This window comes from Neopsephotus bourkii, unplaced genomic scaffold (assembly GCF_033783945.1).
Source record: "Neopsephotus bourkii isolate Nb327-2 ecotype Australia unplaced genomic scaffold, CSIRO-AGI_Nbou_v1 NB_1080, whole genome shotgun sequence".
In the NCBI taxonomy this organism is placed as follows: Eukaryota; Metazoa; Chordata; class Aves; order Psittaciformes; family Psittacidae; genus Neopsephotus; species Neopsephotus bourkii.
The window spans coordinates 2,065,240-2,084,289 of NW_026901568.1; the positions used below are offsets into that span (position 1 = coordinate 2,065,240).

Here is a 19,050-nt window from a genome sequence, read left to right on the forward strand (position 1 = left end):
CACATGCATGCAAAGCTTGGCACTTAAGAACTGATGCCTAAAGGAAACATTACCTGTGAAGTTATTCCAAAGCATCCTGTTTTTGTGAGGAGCACCTTTATGATAATTCTTTCTCCTTAGAGCATTTAAAATCTTACTCTGTATTTCCAGGTAGACGAAAGATGGCTTAACTGTCTTTTCATGCCTGATTGTGATTCCACACTAATCACAGCTGTGCCTGTGCATCTCAACTTTAGGAGAGGCAGTATTTGGCAGTGGCTCTCACACCTGCAATTGGGATGAACAGAACATGAACTCAGAGTAAAGCAGATTTAAGCCACAGACAGAAAGTGTCTTAGGCTGAAGAGTCAGAGTGCTGTGAAAATCATGTGTTTTCCCTACTGTATCACTCATGATAATAATGGCTGGTAGCATGTCAGGTGAAATCCGGGCTCTAGCAAAGTCAATATAAAATCTTTCATAGACTAGACAAGGATCAGTACTTTATCCCAAAGGAAAATATCATCTGAAGATAAATTTACAGAGGCTTATTGACAAGAGTGTCAGATTTCAAGGGGCACTGTCAATTTATAGGGCTGAAGATACACTTTTAGGTAGTAATTTTTAGGCGGGTTTTAAATACCACTAAAAAACCACAAACCAAAGCAGAACAGGAGAGTAGAAATCTCATTTTTTTCTCACAGGTCATCTTAAATGCCTTGTGACTTGAAGATACGCATTACTTGATTCTACTTTTGATATTCATGTAATTCTCTCTTGCCTCTTACTTCCATCCCTCCTCCCCTCTAGAAAACCTCAATCCAAATTCCCCACAAAGCCACGATACAGATTATTCCATCAGGTTTGTCTCTGGGAGGCTGTCCAGGCATTTCTGCAGCACAGGAGCTGCGCTTGAGGAAAGAACACTCTTATGTGGTGAAACCAGAGGGGAGTCAAAAGAATTTGAACTTGTTTGAAATACAAAACAATAATTTATTTGACTTCATTTTACTTGTTAACGTTTATAGCTAATGATGATTTCATGGAACTGCTTTTATAATTCAATACATTCAAATCTATAAAGCAAACAGTTACTACCATGGGCTTTTCAAATTCCACAAACTGTCTTATAGAAACAAATGAGCTGTACATGCACATCTTTTCAATAGGTTGCAACATTTGCAAACATGCTTTAAACTCCTTTAAAGCTGCAGGATAGTGTCCTCTGTGTCAGGCTTTTCATATGAAACCTATAGACTGTCTTCAGAAACCTTAAAAAGAAAACTGTTTAAATGTTGAGCATAACTCTAAAAACTGCTGTTTGATAAATGTTAAATATTACAAGAGAATGACTCTAATTCTGAGTTTAAACCATCAGCTAAATATTGAGAAACAGCACTCTGTGTAGAAGTGAACAACAGCAAAAGAACAGCACAAAATATGGTTTCACAAAAAATACGTATGTGCAGTTGCCCCTCTGGGTTTTTTGCAAACTTTTAGTTAAAAGAAAAGCATGGGTACCTTTTAATATGAATATAGTCTAAGCAAATTACCTGTGTAAGTATGGTTAATACATTTCTGATATTTAAACACTTCATGTAAAAGGTAACAAGTAAAAAAGTACAATCAGTATTCCAAAAAGCACTGCTAATATTGCCATTGATGGACATGGGCAAGCTTCCTCTCCACTTTATAATGGAGATCCCGGCACCCACAGTTGTAGAGTTCAGTATTTGAACTATAAACTCGATGACTGTATCTTATATACAAAACTCTTGCCACATTGAACGAGGCATTGATTTCTACCCCAATGGTAGTGTTTTATGTACATAACTTAGCAATGGTGATTATACAGTAGTCACTGACAGGAAGGAATTGTACACCCGTGTGCCATCTGGTGACTTAGTGCCATGGGTTAGCAGTTCCTGGATTGTCATCCAATTGTCAAAGATTTTTTTATTTCTCTTCTTCATCATTTTTTTGTGGCTCAGTTCAATGATATTCATCTCTTTCTTTTCTTCTGCACCTTGCTGTTCCTTTAAGCAATCTAACCTGCTCTGCATCATAAACTCGCGCCTCTTCCTCTGCTCCTTCGCTTTCACTAAATGCTGCTTCCGCTCTTCCTTGCTCCAGTAACGGCCCATCTTCATTTCACTTATGGCATCATCATCGGTCGTCATACCACTGCGCTCCTCCTTAATCTTTATGGCACGTTCTCTCAGCAGCCTGTCCCTTACTGGCCTCTTTGTAATGTAGCGGGTCCCATCGCTTCTGACCTTGACTTTCCACTCCATCCTTGGTTCACTCTGGCTTGAATTAAAGTCTTTGCACATACTCACCAGACTCATTTGGCTCTGTGCATACTCCACTGCGGATTTCTGTTGGATCAACTGCATGTAGCTCTGATAATGCTGTGCATGGGCAGGAATATGAGCATGCTTATATGGTGAGTGATGGTATGGGGAGACATAGGAACCAGAAGGTTTCTGACTGTGAGTAGGGCTTTTGCTTCCATCACTGGCTTTTCTCTCCTTGCTTTCCAGCTGCTTGCCAAGGTCAGGGTCTTTCACAGAGGCATGGCATTTACCAGTGCTGGATTCATGACTTTCTGAGCTAGCAAATAAATTCTTTTGGGAGACATTATATGCCACTGCCCCCTCATTACCTTGACAGTTAATGCCTTCTGCAGTTCTGCGCAGCGAATTGTCAGGGGAGATCTCCAGCGTGAGTGGTGTGCTGCGGCAGCTTTCGCCTGTGTTATAGGCACTCGAGCTATCCTTGTCAGACTTCTCAGGGAGCTCTGTAATGTCGGAGAGCTCATGCCTGCGAACATCAATGCTTGTGTTATAGTTGCGGAACCCGCTGTTATGTAACATCCAGGGCTCCCGGTACTGATCCTTCAGCTGCTGCATTTTATGGGCTCTCACAATATTCAGGCACTCCAGCTCGATATTGCGCAGCTCCTCGTTCAGCATCTCCAGCTCTCTGTCAACACTTTCTTGGTCGCTTTTGCTCATATCCAGAGTGCTGTTGTGGTAATAGAGGCTGTAAGGGTTGGCAGACTTCACCTGGCACTTCAGTTCCAGCAGTTCCCGGAATCGCTCGCATTCATCCACAGGGATGCCAAGGAAGTCGACGTCTGTGCAGTCGGCCGAGATAAATGACTCGTTGCTGAACTGCATATCGCCACTTCCCAGGGTGTCATGACTGTACATCAGCTTCTTCTGGCTCCCTAAAGTGTTGGAGGAGGTGGTGTGATCATCTGCGTTGTTCTCCTGCTCAGAGCTCTCGTCGTTACGAGTGCTGTCATCTGTGCGCCCCACACCGCTGTCTTTCTCATGCTGGTTAGATAAAATAGTGGCTGTATCTGTGGTACCTCCATCCTCCTCGTGCTTCTTCTAACAGCAAAAATGAAAAGACAGAGAAATTATTGCAAGGACATAAAATATTTCAGGGTGCTTATTTTTCAATCATTTCTTAATCTTTGTTACATTTTCTGCATCTTTGCTTTTACTTGTGTGGTAAGAATACTATTACAGAATCACAGAATAGTTAGGGTTGGAAAGGACCTTAAGATCATCTAGTTCCAACCCCCCTTCCATGGGCAGGGACACCTTACACTAAACCAGCTTGCCCAAGGCTTCGTCCAGTCTGGGCTTGAACACTACCAGGGATGAAATGGTGAAGAAACCCACAGCCTGCTGTGGATGTCCTTTTCAGAAGAACCTGGGGTCTGCTTTTCAGCAGTTATATAGCAACAGTGGTAGAAGTCACATTTCCAAAATGTTTCTTCTCCCACTTAGAAGCACAACAGTATCCAGTTTACTGCAGTGCCAAGAGAATATGGCTCTTCAAAACACGCAGATGCCACAGAGGATATAGTTTTAGAAAACTCTAACCAAAACCAGAAAAACTATTAATGAACTTTTATGATTGCATGAATTGTGGCAGAACGATGGGGAACAGAAGCCCATATCTATGGCCCTGTATATAAACTTTGCTATATAAAACCTTCTTCTTTGCCTTACTCCCCATTCCTAGACCTTACTTGAGCCATTTGCTTGAGTCCTCTCTTTGGATTTTGAGGTGTCGGGAGGCAGGGTGCTTTCAGTATGTGCATGCATATCAGATAGGGGATTTTATAAATTAGCTCTCTGACTGCTCTATCTACTGTACACGTAGTTTACACTGTCAGTGACCACAGACACAACAGTGGATTTCTAACTGTGACCATTGCTGTTAGAGGCAAAAGTAAAAAAAAAAAGGTAACATTTTAAACCTTTTGGTCCCCAAGATGAGGCTTGGGGCAGTCATGTAATATCTTGATTTTATAGAAAGCCCTTTTGCCTTGATCGTTATTTGAGACACTAAGTGTATTCAGTCAGGTTCAGTGCTGGAATATGGACTGCAATGTGAAATTCTGACACCGCTGCACAACAGAGTGGCAGTACCTGCTGGAGCATGCTGGCAGTAAATTGCATTGCCTGGTGGTGCTGTTCCTCTAACATGTCCATGTGCAAGTCATCCAGAAAATCATTTCTGTCATCATCCATCCATCCTTCATCCAGCTATGTGAAAAGGGAGGGAAGAACCAAACCAAATGTTGTCAAAAGAATGAAGACTGACTTAAATTACATTCTTTCTTTGTGGAAAGTGATTGAGAAATCTCAGGGGATTCCTTCCTGTGACAGTGCTGCCATTTCCTGAGAAGGAGCCACATCTTCTGTGCTAAGTGAGGGTACTGACTGTCCTACCTCCCCCCACAGCCACCTTCATCTCCAGCAGCGTGATTTTATCTTCAACAGATATAAAACAAACCCAGCCTTTTCATCCATGGAAATAATTCTAAGAGTTGGGGCTGTTCTGGTTTGTGCATGACTTGATTAGAATGTATAGAAATACTCCCGAGCCCAAAGCCTGAACGCACCACATGCGAGGTGGCATCAAGGGCCAGAGGGAAAAATGCTGGCTAGGGGTCTGTGAGACTTCTTTACTCCCAGCTTCAGTCATCCCCAAGGGGAAGATCAGAAGCATCCAAACTGACAGGATAGCCATGAGCCTGATCCTGTGTCTCCAGGTGTATTGGCAAGGGTTGCTCTCCCAGCAGGAGCAGCAGAGACAGATCAAAGAACAGTGCTCATGGCTGTTTGTTCAGCATCTTTGTTGTGCTAATTCCTGCTCTACAAAGGGATCTGGTTCAACCTTTTATTACAGCTGAGGATGCTTCTTGACAGTATTTAACTACATTAAGAGATGGTGTATAAAGGGCTAAATAATAGGTGTTTTAATGAATGGATAATCAATAGCTATAGGAATTAAGAGTTCAGTATGTTCTTCAAAGCCATGGCTTGAAACCATCCATAATACCTTGCACTGATGTTTGTAATAGCATTGCAGCGTATATAAATCACCAAACACCTTATAAATTTAACTTGAAAATATAGATGTAAGTACCATGACTGCTGAATTCCATTATTTTAGATCATGTATATCTCCAGTCAAACTGTGTAATATGGTTTTGGGTAGATCTGGTAGATTTAAGTAGATTAAAATTCTTCAAAAGAACTGCTTTCTACAAAACAGCAAATCTTTTGGTGAAGACTCTAGAGTTTTTTTTCTGTAGTTCCTACAGTACCTGAAGTTCTGGTCTTGCAACAAGCAAGGAGATGTTCTTGCTCTCTTCACTGGTGAGAAGTGCCACTGCTTCTTCTCGGTTCTGTACCTCTATGCCATTGATCTTTAAAGAAAAGAGCAACACAATGAAATCTTTTCATAAAGATACTTAAATACCGCTGTGATGGTTCTATAGAGCAGCATGGCGGGACAGATCCCAGTGCTGTATGGGCCAGGCACACACACTGTTCACATCTCCAGCATGTAAGTGTCGGGTAAGTGTGTTGGTTTGGACATGAGAAGCTGTTCCACATGTCTGTATGTGATGTGCAGAGCTTTGTTACAAGGAAAGAAACTGGAGAAGCACAGTTAGGCAGGAGCAGAATCATAACAACAGGTCTGGTGGGTGGGAAGGAACAGGAGCATCCTAGTGTGGGCCAGGTGAGGCTGAAGTTGTGCATGCTGCTGCCAGAGACTGGATGGGATGTGGACCTCTAGTCATGTTAGTTTCTATACAGACTTCTCACAAAGCCCCTATGGGATTGTTGCACTTGGAAGACAACTCATTCCTGCATACAGAACTGGGCACTCTGCCTCCTGAGCAAGTACTAACATCCCTGTTAGTGCTGGCCAGGACTATCAAAGTCTGACTGGGATATGGCAGAGGAAAGGGAAATACCCTCCTAAAATTAAAAGGAAGTACATAAATACCAGTCAGAAGGGAATAATTTGTAGAAATTATGCTGAAATAAAGACATTGCAGCAGGTTGCAGTGTGTTAGCAGATTCCAACCATTTACACATGTACCTGAATAATGCGATCCCCTTCTCGGAGTCGACCGTCTTTTGCAGCAATACTGTTGGGATCAATCTACAAAATAAAGAATGCTGTGAGTGCTTTGGAGGTTTGAGAACTCAGTATTCACTTCCTGTTGTAAACCCAGTATCGGTAATATAACTGATACTGTAAGCTAGTGTGTCTGTTGCTGCTGCTATATCTATAGTATTATGTCCTGCTTAGTGATTAGAGGACTTCTCTTGCTTGTGTCAAAGTGAAATACCAGTTAAAATGATGACATCAAACCCATTTCTTCCTGATAAGTGTCTTCAGAGAATGTAGGTTTATTGTGTTTGCATGCCACTGAGTTACCTCATAATTTAACTTTTTGCTTTACAACACAGTGCTCTGATTAGAACCACTTTTTGCATACAGAGCAGGAAGGATTATATCTTAAGTGATGCATTTTAATGGCAGATTTTAGATTCAGTTATGAGTTTCTTTCCCCAAACTGCTGTTACTAATTTGAAATGGATCTGCATGCTAAAAAGATTATGTATAAAATGCTACTTATTGCATGAAAGAGAGCAGAAAGAGACAAAAGGGCCCCAAATCTTTGCAAATAGAAGCGCGGGGTGATGATTTTCCTCTTTATTTTATGTTGTTTCTGGGATAGACAATAAAAATTAAAGGGGGAATATATATGTTTTCAAAATATTTTGAAAACATCACCTGAAACTGAATGCTGAGACTGTGTTAGAGGAAAAATGAACACTAAAAGCTAACAGAACGAAGTTTGGCTCAGTGGATGCAGGATTTCACTCTGTTTGGAGGAAAGGGAAAATAATTAGGTTTCTTCCAGTTACTGCATTCTGACTGCTTTTCACACATGTACAAACAGAGGATGAAAGTCTTAAATGTCCAACACTGCAATTTTAAAGACAAACTGTATCTTATGGAAATCAGCTCAATCTTACCTCACTCACATAAATACCCATGTCATCTTCATCATCTGTTCTGTAACATACAGTAAGGCCAAGCTTGTCCTGGCTGTTCACTCGATGTAAATCTACTTCCTGGGGTTAAAAAAAAAAAAAGAAAGAAAAAGGGAAAGCAAACCCACTGTCAGTGAGACACTGGTGACTGATGGAAGTGATTTTTCAAATACAATGAATATATTTTGCTTAAGTGATATACTGGATCTCTTTTCATTTCACTTGTAGACGAGGTTAACTTACTGAGCAAAGCGTGATTATATGCAGACAATCAATACCTGGGGCATTTTTGACCCTTCAATCAATATGAAGTCATTTTGAAAACAGACCCTTTATTGATCTTAAAGAAGAAAAATTACCTATATTTCATGTAGTGGTAAGATTTCAAACACTAAAATACTTATAAAGTATGATTTCAATATTTGCCACAGCTGATATATATTTCCTTACAAGCAGGGAAATTTTCTGGCTTTTTAGAGAAATACATAATACTTTATTACTTGAACTTGTCTAATCTTTATGAAATGATGTAATAAATTTCTTAAAAGTGTGACTGAAGATCAATACATGGTCAGCAAAGCATTTGGTATTGGTAATAGAAATATAATAAGCACTTTAATCTCTTGCAAGGGTTTGGTTTCAGCAGGTCATGGTTTATTATTCTAGTGCTCTTTGGTGGTCTTGTTAAATCTTGGAGACATTTAAGTGACCTTAAAACTATGTGCTTCCTCTGCTTTTTTTGCTACGAGGATTTCATGTGGGTTGTTTTTTCCTGTATTTGCTGCTGCTCTGTCACACTGGGTTGCAAAATCCATGTAGATGCCCACAAGCTGCAGGATGCTCCTGTCTAGTGCACAGTCAGTGTGACCGTCCACATTTCAGCTCTATCTTCTTGCTACTGAGCGACAGCCAGGTGCCTAAGGACCTTGGGAAGCCTAGTATGCTTAACCAGCATGTTGCCACTACTGTGTTAGTCCTGAGGATATTGTCGCAGGGAGAGAAGATGTTTCTTCATAGGCAGAGGTGTAATAGTAACTGTACTTGTGTTTTTTACTTCCCTTATGTCGTGGTTTAAACTCAGTCAGCCATGCAGTCTCTCACTCCCCCCTCTTCCTCCCCGTGGCTCCTGGAGGGATGGGGAGGAGAATCGAACAAATGTAACTCCCACGGGTTGAGATAAGAACAGCCCAGTAACTAAGGTATAACACAAACCACTACTGCTGCCAACAATAATAATAATGATAAGGGAAATAACAAGGGAAGAGAATACAACTGCCCACCACCTGCCGACCGATAACCAGCCCGACCAAGCAGTGATCTAACCTTTCTGGGTAACTGCCCCCAGTTTTACATCCCAGGCATGATGTGCTGTGGTATGGAATACATCTTTGGTTAGTTTGGGTCATGTGTCCTGTCTCTGCTTCCTCCTGGCTTCCCCTCCTCCCTGGCAGCACATGAGACTCAGAAAGTCCTTGGTCAAACTAAACATTACTGAGCAGCAACTAAAAACATCGGTGTTATCAGCGCCGTTCCAGGCTGAAAGTCAAAACCACACCACTGCGCCAGCTACTGAGAAGGAGAAAAAATGACTGCTACTGCTGAGTCCAGGACACATTAGAAGAGTGCTTGGCAGTGACCAAGGCTCTGAAAGGTCCCGCTCCTGTGCAGCTAACACCAGGCAGGATGGAGAAGGCAACTGTGGGGTTCGAGCCCCATTACTGAGAAGGGAAAGAGTGGAACCAGGCAAAGATCCCTGTGTGGGATCTGAGGGGTGCCCCAGCCCCAGCCCTGAATCTCATGTCTGTGCATGGCCCTCTCCCTTCCAGTGGAAAAGTTCTGATAACAAGACTCATTATTTCTGAATGTGTCTCTGTTTTGACCTGCACTGTGCCATTTGTAAGGGGCAAGACAATAAAACAAGCTGATATGAATAATTTATTGGCGTGTCTAGATGACAGCTGCCAAGATCAGCAATCTCATGTTATTTACTTGTCAACATGTGTAATTTCTTTTTTCTTTTTTTTCCCCCAAAAGAACTGTGGCTGTAAATGTCAGTGACATTTCAGATGGTATTTAAATGGTTTCAGTCAATAGTATCTGTGGTGAGTTGCTGCTCTTTTTCTCCCTCTTTTGTTACTTAAGGGTTTGAACACAATGCTTTGGTAGTGGTTTTTTTTTTTTTAGACTTCTAAAGCTTTGGGGGCTTTTTATAGAGGAGATGGAAATTCTTCAGATAAAAAGATGAGACAAAGTGGATTCGATTGTGATCTCATTTGATCCTTGGGAACGCCACTGCAGCCAATGCATTCATTCTGCATTTAACCAGGGTGTGAAATGGGAATGAGGTGGGAATTCATGAATTGGGCCCAATTCAGGCCTAGGATGATTCCCATATTTCAAGCATACTTTGACAAAAAGATTTTGTATATTCAGGAAAGTCTTTCTAAAGTTTAGTGCTTTCACAACATGGCAACGAAATAGTGACAAGAAACTAGTGCTGCAGCTCATTCTACTGTTTTGACACACTGGTAGTGAAAATGCATATATATATATATAATGTTAAAAAAACCCCACAAAACCAAACAATGAAGCATGGTGACCTTGGTCAGTATTTAAATAGGTCTGTCAGTATTTAAATAGGTCCTATGTAACCATAAACACTTGCCATCACCTTCTGGAGCAGAAGGAATGGAGGGAGTAAGCTATCGGTTTCATTCTTACCTGCCGCATGTTTTGATTAACGAAAGTGTTTTTCCAACAGTGTACAACTATAAAGGGTAATACTGAAATAATTAAAAAGTATGTATGGGTTTATATGTAAAAAGCACCATCCAAGACATCACCTGTGCTATACTGGAAAGTAATAAATCATCTGGTAAATATGTTCTTTAAAAGGAAAACAAATATATATTGTTTAAAAACAACTCACAAATAAAGCCGCAAAAAGCTAAAGCAAACAAAAAAATTTAGAGCAGGTGTTTAGAACCTGAATTTTTATGAGTAAGTAGTTGACAGACTTACCCTTGGGTACAATCCCTCTAGTCCTTTGTCGGAACAGAATAAGCGAGTTTGATGCTACCCAAACATGATAATTTTGGGAACTTCAAGATAGGAACAGCTGCTTTCTGTGGGTCTTTGCGTCAGTGAAGTTTTAATATAATCATAAAGGTTTGAAATGTTTGAGAGATAAAAGTGTGCAATTCCAGTTGGAGTTGAAGAATCAACAGCAGTCTTCAAAGCAAAGGTTATTTTCCATATTCAGAGTCAAGTCTGTATAATGTACAGATACATGAAAGGGGGGAAATAGAAAACTGGCAGCTACAAGTACAAGGTGCTACGGCTGGTTGTGTAACTGTACCAGGAATTAACATGGGTCTACAGAACTTTGTAGGTGTAGTTTTGCAGTGCCACAAGACTTACTCCTGTGTCTTAGTGGTGTGCATCTGGGCAGCCCAAGGGCCTGATTCTGCAATAGAGAAGAAGCTGCTGCGTGCACAGAGACCCCACCAGGCCCTGCTGTTTCAGATCAGGCTGGTGCACTGTACAGTCACCAGCTGAAAGCATATGTACTGCTCAACTGGGGCTCTTTATAAAATAATATGAAACCTATCAGCCACCTACATTGCAGAAGGGAGACACTGAAATTATTCAACACCTGGTCTAGGTGTGCAGAAATTAATTAGCAGACAACAGTGGTATCCACAAAGTGTGGGTTACTGGGGCTACATTAATACAATAAATATAAAAATCTCATATAGGATGTAACTTTTAAACACACAAATAATGAAAATCTGCTTCTGTAAAAGGTAAAAAAGTGACATTTTCAGAGATGTTCAAGAGAAGTATTTCTATGCTATTACACAATAGAGCCTGCACAAGAAAACTGGCTGAAAGATTACTGGCTCTTTATCAAATGTTGAGCCAAGAAGGGCTCAAAGAGCTAGCTGCTGAAATCCATATGGCATTTGTAGCAAGACAAGAAGAAATGAACATGCTCTATGACATTATACCTGTAACCGCTCATAATAATGAATTATGAGTAAGTGGTAATGGTAAATTAACCTCTCTAAGCTCAGAAGATCCTTCATTTGCAAGAGATTATTGAATTATTGTACTGCTGATTTAAATTTATGGCCTGCCTGTGAAGTTTTAAAAATCTACGTCCTTTCTGTAACAAGACAGAAATGAGCAGTGGAACTCTGAAATGAGAGGACGACAATGGGTAAAGTAAGCTCGAACATTCACAAAGCATTATCCAAAGCCTGCATAATAAGTACTCTGTCCTTTTGTCTCTCTCTCTAAAAAGTGCTGTTGTGTGTCCTGACACACCTGACCAGCAGAGTGCCATTTTTTGCTATTCCATTAAGAAGTTTCACCCAGAAAAGCACGTCAGGGAAATAACTATTGATAAAGAACTATTTCCTTTTATAACGCATGAGGCCTTCTCACTCATCTTGGCAACTGACCTTGATTCAGTAGAAGGAAAAATCTTGTTCTTCTGTCTTGAAGATAAAGTGATCTTTACATTTGTCTTTTCCCATAAATGTGGTTTCAATGTAGGTAAAAGCCAAAATCAAACCCCTCCACTTTTTAGAGAAGAAAATTTCATAAAATAGGTTTTCTTTCAAACATTCTTCAGACTAGAGAAGAAGTAAAAATCTGCCTGGAGGTTATTGTGCCAGCCCAACGTTGTGCTGGTAGTTCTGTGATGGACCACAGAGGCTGGTCTTAAGTCATTAGTGATGCCAGGGAAAGCTGGAGAAAACTCTTTCTCACCCTGGTGAAAAGAGTTTTAGGATGCCTAAGTAAGATAACTTGAAAGATGCCCAGGCTCTTTGCCAAGCAGATGGCCAGCGGTCCATGATTAAGACCTTTCTCATGCAGTAAAGAGGTGTTAAGGCCAGTCTGAAGTCCTCTAGAGAGCTAGGGGAGAACAACCTTTCAGTATTAGCTTGTCAGCAAGTTGGAATGTTTTACCACTGTTGGATTTGTTCCAAACAAAGAACATACAAATACTTGTCTCAGAAAGCACAGTTATGAAGTTGAAGGAAGGTACTGCTTTATAATCCTTTACAAATTCAACCACTGCCTTCACAGCACTGCTAGGGTTGAAGTCCTTTGTATTCAGAGACATTAATGCCTTGAGAAGCTCCTGATCAGTGCAACTCCCTGCAGAGCAGGAGTTTTCATTGTAAAGAAATATATTCACATAAAATATGCTTTCCAACGCTTTACAGCCAAGATGGAATAAAAATTGCAGAGTGTGTGACGGAGCCTACTGATTCCATGTGTCTTGCAAATAGATGGGAGAAGTAGCAAACTTTCAACCAAAGTAGTGAAGTACACAGTAAATGGCAGAGCTTGAAACCCTGGAACTCAGCTTTATTTATGGTTTCCTGAAAGCAGTGAAGTATTAATTTCAAATTTTGAAGCCCAGATTTTTGTGCTCAGTGTGTTCATTTCTTGCTGATCAGATGTTACCGTTTCATGCTTTGAACACTGAGCTGTGTGCTGGGAGGGCAAAAAGCTATTTGCATGTATCTGTTGTACTTCATTCTTTTGATGTGAAGGCTCCACTTCTGTCCAAGATTGAGTGAGAGTATCAGAAGTGAGGTTTCTTAGCAGTTAGCAAACATTTCATGTAGTTTTCAGCCCCAAGCTTTGCTTAGTCTCAACTAGCCATCCAGCTGAGTTCAGTTCTCAGAAAGAAAGCAAGACCTAAGTGAAAGCTGCATACAGGAAAGGGTAAAGACAGAAAGTCAAATGGGAGAGAACAAGCTCCCTTTTTGATGTGGAATGTACTCCCTTGTAATGTGAGAAAGTGAACACAGTGAGAAAGGCCTCACTTGGGCTGTGTGTCTGACAGCTGGACAGACTTGTTTGAATAAACATATTAAGGCATAATGCTGCCGAGGAATCCTGGAGTGACATTATTCTTCCTTTATGAGCCTGAAATGACTTCTGGCTGGGCCTCTGTGAAGAATGAATATACTTTTAATTTCTAATAAAACAGTAGTTGAGGATTTAGTCCCGCTTTCCTTGTGGCATGGAAACTTCAAAGGAAAAGAAATGGTCTTCATTTATTTTTGTAGTAGGGAATATATGGCAGTTACCTCTGAGTCATCCATTTTAAGACAAATGTTGAGAGGTAAAACTGAGAACACAATTTTGACATCTCAGCAATACTGCCAGCCTAAATTCTTTCCTATGGATATTTACATTAGAAGCTTGTTGTGAACTTGGGTATTTCACTGGTTTTGCCTTGTTTACTTGTTACAAATCACTAGCCAGTCAGTTATAGGCCATAAAAGTTTAGATGAGGAGCTTCTGATTGAAATTCAAAGCACACTTTATGGACACAGGATGCCAGAAGGCTGACTTGATGGCTTTCTTACTTTAGACATTCCTGCTGCAGTCAATGAAACAGTGCCTTTGTGGTCTTTTAAAACATATCTATCAAAAGGCAAACAAAAAAGCAACTAGCCAGTTGAGTCCCTGTTAGCACTTTGACCTTCCCATTGATCACAGTCTCTACAATTTGAACAAGAATCTTTAGTGGTTTTTAAGAAACACTATTAGGCTACAGAGACTTTTCTAATGTTCATCTCCCCGTGTTACTGAGCTGATCACCTCTTGCCATGAAGTACTATATCAATGTCAAAATTATTAATGTTGTGGTTTAAGGCATATTAACGTCTGGCTACTGAAGTGCATGCATTTAAGCTGTTTCCAGCTCAACTGGTTGATGTTCTAATGGAAGCAATATAATTTCTCCTCAATATTAGATTTCCTAAAAGATAGTTTTAGAAAAGGCACTGGTAGAAAATACTGATTTGTTCTACATTTTCCCTTAAGACTGAAATCTATATTGTATTTGTTTTTCTTTAAGGAAAAAAAAGGCACTTATTTGAAAAGTAAGGCCTTGAAGTCTGCTAAGCAGCATTTGTTTTACTGGCACTTTGATTTCATCCTGCCTTTGATTCATGTTTGTATACCAAGATGAATTGCTACCAGATCTGCAGCATTTGAAAACAGCTTGCAAATTTTTTATGGGGTTTTAGTCCTTGATCCCACGAACACTTTTCTAGAAGGGAACAACTTTGTGCTTGTAGAACATCTGAACTCTGCTCCCACTGAAGCTGTTGATAAATGTACCACTGATTTAAACAGAGCTACAGACAGGTCAGCATTGCTTGCTTTGACAAATAGGCATTAGCAGGGCCAGGATCTAAGAAATCAGAAGTGCAAGCAAGCTAAGAATAAACTATTCACTTACTGATTATCTTGAATGGATTAGCTGGGTCAGACATTGCTGGCAGTATTTGAAGTATTGAGATACTTTACTGCTATTTATTACAAACAATTTAAAACACTTCAGTGGGTCAGTATAGCTTAAGTATCTTGCAGAACTAAGGCCCACAATTTATATGCTGTGCTCTGAATGGTTGGGAGCAGCTTATTAAAATTAAGTATGGGAAAGCTGAAGATGAACTTCTGATGGGATATACAAGTACTAAAATCCCAAGTGATGTCTAAAGATTTGGCAGGGAAATGGACTTGCATACCTTTATGACTGGTTAAACTTTTATTATCTATAATTTTCATTACTTAGAAGTTACATATGTATACATATGAAAAGGGAGGAACAGCTTAGTATAGTGGCAAATCTATTCTGGTCTTGTCTTGTAAACTTACAATACTTCTAAATTATATGATCAAGAACATCTGTTTCTCAGCTGCGGAATATTTTAAGGGAAACTCACATTTTTACTGTGACTGTGTGGAACTGTGCCTGCCACTCACAAACTTGGAAAGTCTAAACCAGCACAGGTATACAGAATTTAATGAATGGAATCAATGACTTCATTATTTATGTTAATTTGTTAACTGAAGTTCTAGCTCGTCAGTCCACGGTGCACAGTTAAATACACTGCCAAAGGTATCAATAAGGTTTGCAACCTGCAGAGTAACTAATAAGCAACTTTATAAGTATCTGCTTTGAAATGTCTTTTTGCTTTATATACAAATAAAAACCACGACAAGTGCATGTAAGCTGTCAGTAAATGAAACAGTAAAGACCAAGTACCTCTAATTCCAACTCATCTCGGTCCATTTCTTGATGAATTCCTCCCATGTAGTCATTTGGGTCATAGTATTCATGCACTGATGGATGGCTGGGAAAAAAAAGGTGTGTTTTAGAACAGCACTCAGGACTCACGATGACAGCACTCAGCGCTCAGTACTAACTAGAGTTAGCACATTAATCCATTCTGAGCTTACAGCAAGTCATTGTGAACATGATGGACTAACAACCACACCAAGAAGTTGCCCGTGGTTAATGAATACATCGTACCACTTACACCAATAAATGTATTAAACAGAAATTACATGTATTACAAGAGAAGGCCAAAGTATCTGGCACCTGTTGATGAATGTGAGACTTGTAAAAAGCTTTAAAATTTACTAATGGATTTTCTCCAAATGTAAAGCTGACTTGGGGAAAAAATGCACAGCAGCCAAGTAGGGTCAGGGGTACCAGGTGATTGCTGAGAGGGCAGGTATTTGCCAGGGTTCAAGATGAGAGGAAATACTAGATTATTTACTTGCGAGCTCAGGTTATTTGCAGACATGAAAGTAAAACCATTCCTGGCTGGCTGCTTGGCATTTCTACTTTGCCTTAAAAACAGAAAACTTTATCCAACTGCTAAGTATTATAAAAATAATTTGCCATCCAACTGTTTGGATCAGTGGCATTCTGTTGACTGGTTTGAATGCAACAGGCTGTGCCTAATGAGTTAAATACTGTTTAAATATGCATCACTCTTCATATTGCCATTCACTACTGGCATGTTGCTTTTCACAACTTGAGCTCTCCAACTCTTTGCTATCTATACTTTGAAAACTGTAAGCAGTAACACTCTTGTGATCACTCTTTTCTATGCTGGAATTATTTTCTGCAATGAAAGTAAACTCCCTTTAATTCTCTGTTAACTAGATACATGTTTCTTTGTAAGTGTGAGGCTATTTACGTAACAGCATCTGCTAACTGGCTGAGATACCAATCTTGTTATATGCAGGCTAGATTAATGTGAATGGGATTTGGAGAAGTTACAGAAAGCATTAGGAAAAAACAACTCCGTTTGCTTGCACATGCTGGGTGACAGCACACTCAAACAGCTAATGGACTGCATTGTGTGCAGGGAGAGCCCTGAGGCAGGCTGGGTGCTTGAGACCAAGATCTACAGCTCAAAGTAAGGCCATTGATGATACCAGCAGTTGCAACAATTAAGGGGCAATATGAAGTTTCTTGATAGGACTTATCAATACCACTGGTATTATACAGGCATGTGGCAACCTAAATGGTTCATCACAAATTAATCTTTGCTGTTTTCCTAATGTAATTGGTTTTGCAGTTGGAAAGTTGCAGGCATTGAAAGCCCCTCTTGTCTGGGGGTATGCAGGGTAGGTGATCTTAGTATAAGCATGTCCTCTCCACAGTGTGCTGAGCTCTGCTGCTTGTTCACAACAAACAAGCTCAAAGCTACAGCCTTTTGTCAAACATTTCCGCTAAAACATGCAGCTGCACTTGAATTTTCAATGGGCTGGGAATAGGTGGCCGTGTGGTAATATCCGATGGAACCATCTTTCAAATAACCAGCATTACTGAGAGTTGTGAAAGAAACAGACATTGTACACAGAAGCCCAGTTCCTGGCTGAACATGTGAATGTTAACATGCTATGAAAGTCACTTACGAGCAGTACAGCATCAGTGCCTGTTGGTAGTCAAAGCCTATTTCCTAGGAGTGCCGACTGGGATGTCTGGAGGGGTGTGCTGGGGTGTGTTTGTGTGCTGATCCAAGTTCAGAGCTTGTGCTGCCTGCAGGCTCCCCTGCCAGAGTAGTGCTGTGCAGCCAGGACACGTGCACACTGCTACTGCCTCTCACCAATGTACAGGATCATCTCAAAACTAGGTACTGCTGTGGACTGACCAGATCAGGGTCTCTCATACACAGCAACTGAGATGTTCAGAGTCCTTTCTATTCCTTTTTCCCCTGTGGAGATGCATGGCAAGATGACAGGCAATATGCATGAGTTCCTTGGGGAGCTGTTTTCCTCTTGAACAGCATGTGAGGGCGTGGGGTGTGTGTGCCAGCAGATAATTGTCATTTTTATTTGTAAGCACAAAAGCATCAAACTACCATTAACAATAATTAAAATTTGATTCTAAAACATCCATGACAGCATTGGTAAGTAATTTTAGTCCTAGAAAATAACTTATTTGAGTAACATCGCTGCAGGGTTGTAATAAAGTAATTAATACACTGGAACAGAATGTAGCAGCTCTTAGCATTACACAATTTATGGCAGCCATAAAAAATAAAGTTAAAACATAAGCAACCCAAAGAGGCAGTGAGAGGAATTGTAAGAAGCAATAACTTTATCCATCAAATGCCAACAAAAAATAAGCTTTATGAGGCCATGTTGTGACTTAGTGGCATTACTCATGTGAGTAATGGCTTGCTAATGTGTAGGAAAAATGAAAATGTTTTGAGTTATGGCTCAATGGCGTATGAATTCTGGCCATGCATTCACCAGCAAGTAAAGGTGAGTTGATGAACTACTTCTAAATGTCACATGAAGGAATGCAAGGATTTTTCAGGGCTTCACAAACTGATACTTACTCTTCAGGTAGGAGGTACGGGTCTAGCACAGAGACGGGTGGCGTAGGTGAGCCCATCTTGCTTAGAGCCATGATGTGTTCGAAAGTGATGTCTGTCTGTGTGCCCACATCTACGAGCTGACAGTCATGAGCAGGAGTGAAGCCCTTGGTGCGTGGAGTTCTTCTGAGGACCTGCACCACAATGGGCTCCTTTGCTGTCTTGAATGCTTCCACTGCCTGCTCATGGGTTGCTTTAGATAAATCCTTCCCATTGACCTGCAGGAAGAAAGCAAGCAAAGCAATGAGAGAAACAGTCAGAAAGTAAAGGACATCTTTGTTGGTTTTGGCTGTTAATGCAAAAGTCTTAGCTTTTATCTAAAGGTATATACAGCAAGAACTAGGAGCTATTGATGTGTTGTTATGCATCTCTCATTTCCCCCTTTCACTACGTAACTTTACGAATCTTGTGCTCTGCTTCTAATTTTGATAGTTTGATTTTACTGGACTCACTTTTCCAGCTAAAGTATAAAACAGCATCCCATTTGTTTCTTGCAGATTAGAAAACCCTCATCCTTTGTCTAAACAGAACAATTATTGATTCTCTTGTAATTTTTCTGGATTTTGTTTGTTTTTTAATCGTTTAACCATTTTTTTGCTGAACAGAACTCCTGGGACAAGACCTGAAATTGAAAAACTGTGTATTTGTGTCTGATAAACAATGTTTCAGATGAAGTACCATGGTGGTACCCAGTCACTGCAAGAAAAATCTCCATCTTAGGGATGGGCATAGACATCATCTGGGGTACTGAAGGGAAATAATAGGGAAAAAACCAGTTGTGGGCTTTTTGGCTTTTAGCTAATTATTTGTCTGTGTAGCTTACTCACTTCCCATCTCCACATCTCACCACCATTATCTCCTGGCTTAATGAATCCTTATACATTGCAGACCATCTTCGCTAAACATGACTGAGACCCCACTGAGACCTGCCAATACTTGACATGGAAGGTGGGGGTCTGAGAAGAGAA

At 40.4% G+C, this 19,050-nt stretch overlaps 1 protein-coding gene across 2 annotated transcripts in view; it reads right to left on the bottom strand.

Moving 5' to 3' along the window:
* Window positions 1-948: 948 nt before the first annotated feature.
* Window positions 949-19,050, bottom strand: part of PDZRN3 (PDZ domain containing ring finger 3) — a 144,134-nt gene continuing 126,032 nt past the window's right edge. For both annotated transcript variants that reach the window (XM_061362111.1, XM_061362112.1), the window contains 7 exons: window positions 18,047-18,300; window positions 15,451-15,538; window positions 7,347-7,445; window positions 6,400-6,462; window positions 5,615-5,716; window positions 4,431-4,547; window positions 949-3,377 (listed from right to left, as the gene is read on the bottom strand). In XM_061362111.1, coding sequence (XP_061218095.1) covers window positions 1,827-3,377; window positions 4,431-4,547; window positions 5,615-5,716; window positions 6,400-6,462; window positions 7,347-7,445; window positions 15,451-15,538; window positions 18,047-18,300 — 2,274 coding nt within the window. In that variant the 3' untranslated portion in view covers window positions 949-1,826. The remainder of the gene's footprint in view (window positions 3,378-4,430; window positions 4,548-5,614; window positions 5,717-6,399; window positions 6,463-7,346; window positions 7,446-15,450; window positions 15,539-18,046; window positions 18,301-19,050) is intronic.